Source organism: Myotis davidii, unplaced genomic scaffold (genome assembly GCF_000327345.1).
Source record: "Myotis davidii unplaced genomic scaffold, ASM32734v1 scaffold93, whole genome shotgun sequence".
NCBI lineage: Eukaryota > Metazoa > Chordata > Mammalia > Chiroptera > Vespertilionidae > Myotis > Myotis davidii.
In genome coordinates, this window is record NW_006292095.1 from 631,399 (window position 1) to 638,663 (window position 7,265).

A 7,265-nucleotide genomic window follows, 5' to 3' on the forward strand; every position below is an offset into this window, starting at 1 on the left:
TCTCCCCCGCCGCCCGGCCTCCCGCGGGCCCCGACGGCGCCCCGCCCTGGCTGCTCCGCGGACCAGCACGCGCACCCACGTGGGTAGAGCCGTGGGGACCTCCTTCGCCCCAGACCTTCCAGGAGAGTCAGAAACAGGGTACCCTCTGAGGTTGGGGTGCGGAGGGCCGGCCGGACAGTGGCCCCGTCAGTTGCAGGGCGTGGGGGCGGGGGAGGGGGGGACGACGACGATCATCTTCCTCCACCAAGTGGGCAGCCCTGCCCCGTCCTGCCCTTGGGGTTCCTGCGGCGGAGCTGCATGGGCGCGGGGACAGTGACAGTGAGAAGTCACAACTTGCCCGGGTTCTCAGAGGTGTCTTTCCCTCCCAGGGTCAAGGGAAGAGGCAAGGGAGGCAGCTTTCTCTGAACTGAGTCTCCTCACCTCCTAAAAGGCTTTTTTTTTACTTGATTGCTTGTTTCATAGGAACGACTTAGATACTAATTTCTTAAGTGAATAAGCGGAAGGCATATGTGGGCATAGATCTGGCATGCGAATGGTATTTTCTAGATAAGTCCGTGTGTACAGTAATTTCAAATTTCTAAAGAATGGCATATATTTACAAACCTTAATAATTACTGTCACCGCTGATAGTTCATTTTACCCTCAAAAAATGGCCCTTTTGCAGAAAGATTAATAAGGTAAAGTTGCATTAAGAGAACTGAAAATCTGAAAACAGCTGTTTTACAATAATTAAAATCCAAACTCTATTCATAACATGAAAGTCAAACTGTTGGTACTATAATATTTTTATGATTTAGGCTGTATCTCAGGCTGTTTTGTTTCTGTTTTGTCTCAGTTGTTGGCAACCATTTTCGTTTTGTAGGACAGGGCTGCAGAGGATGTCCCCCGAGTTAATCTATGGGTGTCCTGGAAAACAACTGATCCTATGACCCTTGGAAATTTATTTTGGGAATAAATAGCAGATGTGGGCTTGTGGCTTGTCATTGCTGTCTTTTAAGAAAAGTGCTGTCATTAAAGAAAACTGAGTTAGCTAAGCCTTTTCTTTTTACTGGATCTTGAATAACTGGAACTTTGCTGTGCTCAATATGTTAGGGGAAAGTCATTCGAGTTTGATTCAGTATCAGCAACAATTGTCCTGTCAGTCAGTGAAAGCGGGAAAAACCCCCAGTGAATTAATTTCCTCATTTCTATTTCCTCCACCCCGGCTGACTCCACTCGCCCCTGTAGCTTCACATAGATTTCCTGGCATCGTCCTCAAATTACAGAGATTCCCAGGGCAGGCCTTCATTTCACAGATGGGGAAACCGAGCCCATAGAAGTGGAAGTCACAGCCGAAAGTCACACAGTTCACGAGAGGCAGAGCTGGGAGTCCCGACTGTGGTCCCTTGCTGGCTGTCCTCTGAGCACCCTGTGCTGGGTTGACTTTTCCATCTGGAAGCAGGGGGAGGAAAGAGTTCATTCACGCCAGCAGAAATCGACAGTCTTAGAATGGCATGCGTATTATTGAGCAGCCTGGCCACAGGACAGCTGTGGGTCAGTCCCCAAGGATCCTCCGAGCACACGAGGAAGCCAGTATCTTTCCTTCAAGACCCCTCGTTCACTGCAGTGCTAACAATCCATGTTGACTCCGACAGGCAGAACGAAAAGCTAAACCCGTGAAAGAGCTTGAGCATCTCCTCGCGGAGGTGCTGTGGGACCCTTCACACTGTGCGTATCTGCACCATTTGTGCTATGCCTCATGGTTGTGTGAGGGGAAACTGAGGAGGAAACGGTGAGCAGACAACATCCACACCTGGGCCAGCATGACCTGGGTGGGGCTTTTTGACACCTGCCCTCCCTAAGCTAATCTGCAATGGCCAGGGTGAGGCTTCTGCCCAGAGGCACTCGGTCACACACCTTCCGTTCAGCATTTCCATGGCTGCGAGGATTGGCTGGTCTTCGTTCGGCAAGTTCACAGGCAGAGCCACATCCGCTGATGTTGGCATAGATGTTCCACTGTACGGATGGAGGACGGTAGAGCAACTCGGAGTCATGCTGCCCAGCTCTGCCATTTCCATCTTCTCTGTCTGTGGTACCGGGGGGTGAGGGCTGAACTCCAGGGCTGCTGTGCCCATTAAATGAGTGAATGCATGTACAGTGCTGAAGGTAGTGGCTGGCACAGCGAGTGTAAGCTCTTACTACCAGGAGCGCTCTGAGTGGGGAGAAGGGAGGAATGTGGACTTGGCCCGTTCAGGGGGTCCGTTTTTAGGCTTTACTCACACTGTTATTGTTGCTAGGATTCACCCCATTCAAAATGGGGAACAGAGCAGAAGCCTCAGGCTTTAGTGGGCTCCTCATTTTCCACCATGTTTTATTTCCATGGACGTCAGCGATTGGAGCCATGGAAGGGCCAACAGAAGGACACTTACTAGAATGTTAACGAGTTACCATTCATTTTGGTCCCTTATCCCTTCATCTCAGAGCAGGAGTCAAGGGTTCCGAGGAACCAAATTCTTCCTCTGGTTCCTGTCAGCTTCAGGACACCTCCTTTAATGTGAATTTAGTGAGCCCCCTCCCCCCCTCAGGAAGCTGTTAGAACCCCAAAGTCAAAAAGCATTATCAGACATCGGTTCTCTGGCTGTTAGATTTTTTGAGGGTCACCTCAAAGCAAAATACAAAGATAGAACCTGAGATAGGCAGGCCTGGCTGAATTTGGAGTCAGACACTGCTTTTAATTCTATTTTAATTTTCTCTTAATACAGTGTTCCATTTGCATTCAGGTAGATGAATGCTATGGGAGATAGATTATAAGATGCAGTAGTTGTAGCCCCAGTAAAGGTCTTTGCTACATAGCGAACAGTTAGTGGAATGTATGCAAACCATACTTGTCTCAAAAGACTGGTGTGGGTGGAGAAACAGTTTGCAAGGGAGAGGAGGAAGAGAGGAACCGCAAGGACACTCCCAGAGGGTGGGAGGACCAACACAATCTGGATGTGTGGATGACAACAGGTGAAGGAACTAGGAGGCTAAGTGACTAGTCTCAAGTTTAAGAGCATTTGAACTTAGTTTGGAGAAATGACATTTGAGAGAGCAGGGCTACCTGGTGAGATTATCGAGGCATTATAAGCACCAAATTATTAATCAGTTCCTTAGAATTTGGGTGATCTTATCATATCGAAACACGTGAAAAGTCTTGTTTTTCCAGAATGGAATTGTATACATAATTTCCTTCTGATTACAAACGTATGAAGGTTTGCTATTTAAAACACACACACACACAAACAACCAAACAGAAATGTATAAGGTAGAATGAAACCTCAAGGGGAACTGTCAGCCCCCTTCCACTGTGAAGCCACTTGTGACTGCACTCGTCCAGGCTACACTTTGGTAAGAAATCAAAGTGAATGACTCCTTAACATTCCCATAACTGCCCTTCTCCTGGCCCCTTCCATGACGCCAAATGCTGGCTTTCACAGCCTTTTTAAAGGAGCCTCTAATCAACTCTTTCATACAGCAAGGATCCCTTGTAACAAACCTAGTCAGCTCTCCATTCCCCCAGTTTATCTGGCCTGTAAATTTATATTTTATTAAATTAGGTTGTCTGGAGGAGGTTAATTTCCTTCTGATTACAAACGTATGAAGGTTTTCTATTTAAAACACACACACACAAACAACCAAACAGAAATGTATAAGGTAGAATGAAACCTCAAGGGGAACTGTCAGCCCCCTTCCACTGTGAAGCCACTTGTGACTGCACTCGTCCAGGCTACACTTTGGTAAGAAATCAAAGTGAATGACTCCTTAACATTCCCATAACTGCCCTTCTCCTGGCCCCTTCCATGACGCCAAATGCTGGCTTTCACAGCCTTTTTAAAGGAGCCTCTAATCAACTCTTTCATACAGCAAGGATCCCTTGTAACAAACCTAGTCAGCTCTCCATTCCCCCAGTTTATCTGGCCTGTAAATTTATATTTTATTAAATTAGGTTATCTGGAGGAGGTACATCTAAAACCTGGTGACCTTCCAGAATGTACGGAAGGGTTCTCTCCCGCACCTGCACCGTTTTCACGGTTCTAGTGGGCTCTCTGGACATGGCATTGCCCTTCTGCGAAGATGAGAGTATGTAATTGCGTTTATTCAGTGCTGCTTTTAAAGGGGAATGGGAAAAGAGCATGATGGTCTAATTTTTATTTCTTCTTTTTCTTCCTTAACATGGTTCTGTTTTGGTTTGGTCTGAGGTGGGTAATTCTGTGAAGTCTCAGAAAACAGTATTTTGTTTTGAAATAAGTTGTTTGGAAAGGGCCTTTTCATTTCCTCCTATGCCTTTTTTAAAAAATTCTTTTCTCGGCCATACAGTTGGTTTGTTAGGCTCTGAGGTAATAATATGTTTGCTTGGTTGGGACAAGGCCAAACTTCTGTTAATTTTTTTGTTTCCCTGAGATTGACCCGTAAAAAGTTAGGGTTTGGTTTGTTTTGATAAAGTATCTTTGGAAATTACAGGATAGAGGTTACACAAACTGTTAACAAAGCGTGCCTCAGCTATTCTTTCCTCTGCCTCAGAAACAAAAAGCGATGCTGTATTTCCTCTAAGCTTTATTCATAGCCCGTCCATGCCCGGCGCCTACACATTTTAATACCGCCTGCTTCTGGCTGTTGCTCTTTGCAGGTTCATGAACGGCGTTGTGGGCAGTAAGTTTGGTGCCAGGAACCAAGAGCCGGTGAGCTGAATTAATCGTCCCAACCCTTCGGGGATTGCTGTGAGTCTCTGGGAAAGGTCCCTCCAAGTGCCAGCCCAGGTGGAGGCACACCTGGAAGCCATTTTCAAGAACCTTTGCCACAGGTGTAAAAGACTCCAGGCCTGAGAAGATGCTGAAACAGATACTGTCGGAGATGTACATAGATCCTGATCTGCTGGCAGAGCTCAGCGAAGAACAGAAACAGATCCTGTTCTTCAAGATGAGAGAGGAACAGATCCGCCGATGGAAAGAAAGAGAAGCAGCGATGGAAAAAAAGGAGTCCCTGCCAGTGAAATCCAGACCAAAGAAAGGTAAGCTTAGCTCCGTGTCGGCTGTGGACGTGTTAGGAGAATGGCTCCTGGCTTGTTTGAACATTTCGCACCAGTCAGAAGCAGGCCAGGTTTGCGTTCCTGTTAGGTAGATGGACCCTAAATGTTATGGAGATTCTAATAGTGTAATTTATCAACTTGAAGTCTATACTCGGGCACACACACACACAGACACACACACACACAGCAATTACCCTGGAGCTGTGTGAGCAGATTGCTTGCCTGAAACCAGACAGACCTTCAGCTGAAGTAACAAGCCCCCAGGAGTCTGATGTGAGGGGTATTAAGGGAGCTTTCTGTCCCCCTGTTGTCATCGATGCCTAGTGCTCTAGTTACCAGCATACCAAGTGCTTGCATCGCATCTCTATGGCAATTGTGTTTGCATGTTTTAGACTTGAAGAGATTTTTTCTTTGAGTTATCTTTTTTTAGGGAAAATCCCTCTTAAAATACAAATACTGCTATAAGGAAAAAGGTCATAGTACTTTTTAGTATTATAATTTTTTTTAGTGTGAGTTAACTTTTCAGATGTATTTCGTCCTGACCCAAGGAATCCCTTGGTAGCCTGAGAGGGCCTTTGAGACCATGGGGGAGGAATACTTTGTACATCAAGACTTAAAATATAAACACATACAGTCCTAGAAAAGCACACGTTATCCCTGCCCCCAACCAGCCACCCTCCCTCCCCTCCAACTCCCCCTGTCAAATTCTGTTATGGATGAATAACTAAGTTGTTTTTTTAAAAACACACAGTTTCAAGGTCACTTACACAGGCATTCGAGACCAATCTCTCCTCATTTTTTTTATTAAGCTAGGGAAAATAAGATTTGATAAAACCATTCAGGGTTTCAAAGATTGAGAAAACGAGTCTTACTTGAACGCTGGTATGTGCAGACTCAAAAGGAAGTCACTTTAGTGACATTTGCCTCATTCTGCTTTTTACTAATAACTTTTCCCAATTCAGCTTTATAATGACATAGAAATAAATGAGTATCTCATTTATTGTTGTTATTATCAATAACAACTATTTGTTAAATACTTGTTTTGTCAGACACTAGGCAAAGCCATTTACACACCTATCTCACCCTCACAACTTCTGCAAAAGTATTAATATTCCTATTTTACAGATGAATGAACTAAAATCAGAGAAGTAAGATATGCAAGGTCACACCAGCAGTAGGTGCCTGTTCTGTTGGGTTTCGCAGTACCCTACACTGTCCAAAATAGACTTTTTCCTTCAGCAAGCAACTTGGTCCAGGCCGAAGCATAACCCTCTCGTCTTTCTGAACTGGTTTATGCCTCTCTGTGCACTCTTTAGTCAGAGCTCATCAGAGATACCTGGGCCTCTTTGGGCACCATGGTCATTGTGGACATAACATATTGATGTGGTGGCTGACTCTGGGGACTAGTGAGAGCGGAAAGGTTCTGGCCCCAGCGTCAGTGGCCCAGTCTCTGTTAGACATTGGGCTTCTGCTGTTTGATGAACTGATCTCCTCGTGGTGACTTAACACATTGCGGGCCAGTAGTTTTATTGCGAGCTTTACCCTGTGACCAGATAAGGTTCTATTGAAAGAGTACAGAAACGTTTTACATAAATGTTAAAGGCACGCTGTAAAATTAAATACCCATTGCATTTTGAAGTTATTTATTACATGTTTTTACAAGCTGATATCGTTTTAAAGTGTGATACTTTGTAAAACACTGTGTAATATGAAGTGGAACTAAACAAAGCTGGCAAATGCTCGTGGTCCGTCCGCAGTGTGTTAAGAAACAATTTCCATTTATTTGCTTACATTCTTCCTGTGCAGAGTTTTGAATCTGCCTCTCAGAAAACCTGTATGACTACGTTAGCTAGTGATCATGAAAATATATATATATACAGTGAAAGTTCCATCAGTATTTCATGGGAGAGGTTTATTCCTCCCTTACATTTAATACTCGGAGAAATATTTTCCATTACCTAGTGCCTCTTCTGATTACAGGAAAAGGGAAGTTTTGAGATTACTTCCCTACTTCCCCCCCAAAAGACAACAGTTCCCTCTTTCCTATTGTTCTGCCTCCAAAGTTAAAGCCACAGATAAAGGCAGTATTATCAGGGCAGGTGGTTTCCAGAGGTGTGTTTGTGCTGCAAACCTGCTAGCCCCTGTCACTGTTTGTCAGACGGCTCATTGTGGGCTTCTGCTCTTTTCAGATCTCAGCTCCCTGCCTCCCCTGCCTCCCCTG

General features: G+C 45.2%; 1 protein-coding gene across 6 annotated transcripts in view; it reads left to right on the forward strand.

Annotated features, from left to right (window-relative positions):
• The window catches only part of SH2D4A (SH2 domain containing 4A), a 51,547-nt gene that overhangs the window by 1,054 nt on the left and 43,228 nt on the right, over positions 1–7,265 (forward strand). Inside the window, exons 1-2 of one of the 6 annotated variants that reach the window (XM_015565170.1) lie at positions 26–79; positions 4,646–5,026. In XM_015565170.1, the coding sequence (XP_015420656.1) occupies positions 4,846–5,026 (181 nt within the window). In that variant the 5' untranslated portion in view covers positions 26–79; positions 4,646–4,845. Of the gene's footprint in view, positions 1–25; positions 80–1,635; positions 1,772–2,142; positions 2,167–4,645; positions 5,027–7,265 lie in introns of those variants that run through there. The other 5 variants (XM_015565173.1, XM_015565169.1, XM_015565172.1 and 2 more) reach the window with 5 other exon arrangements.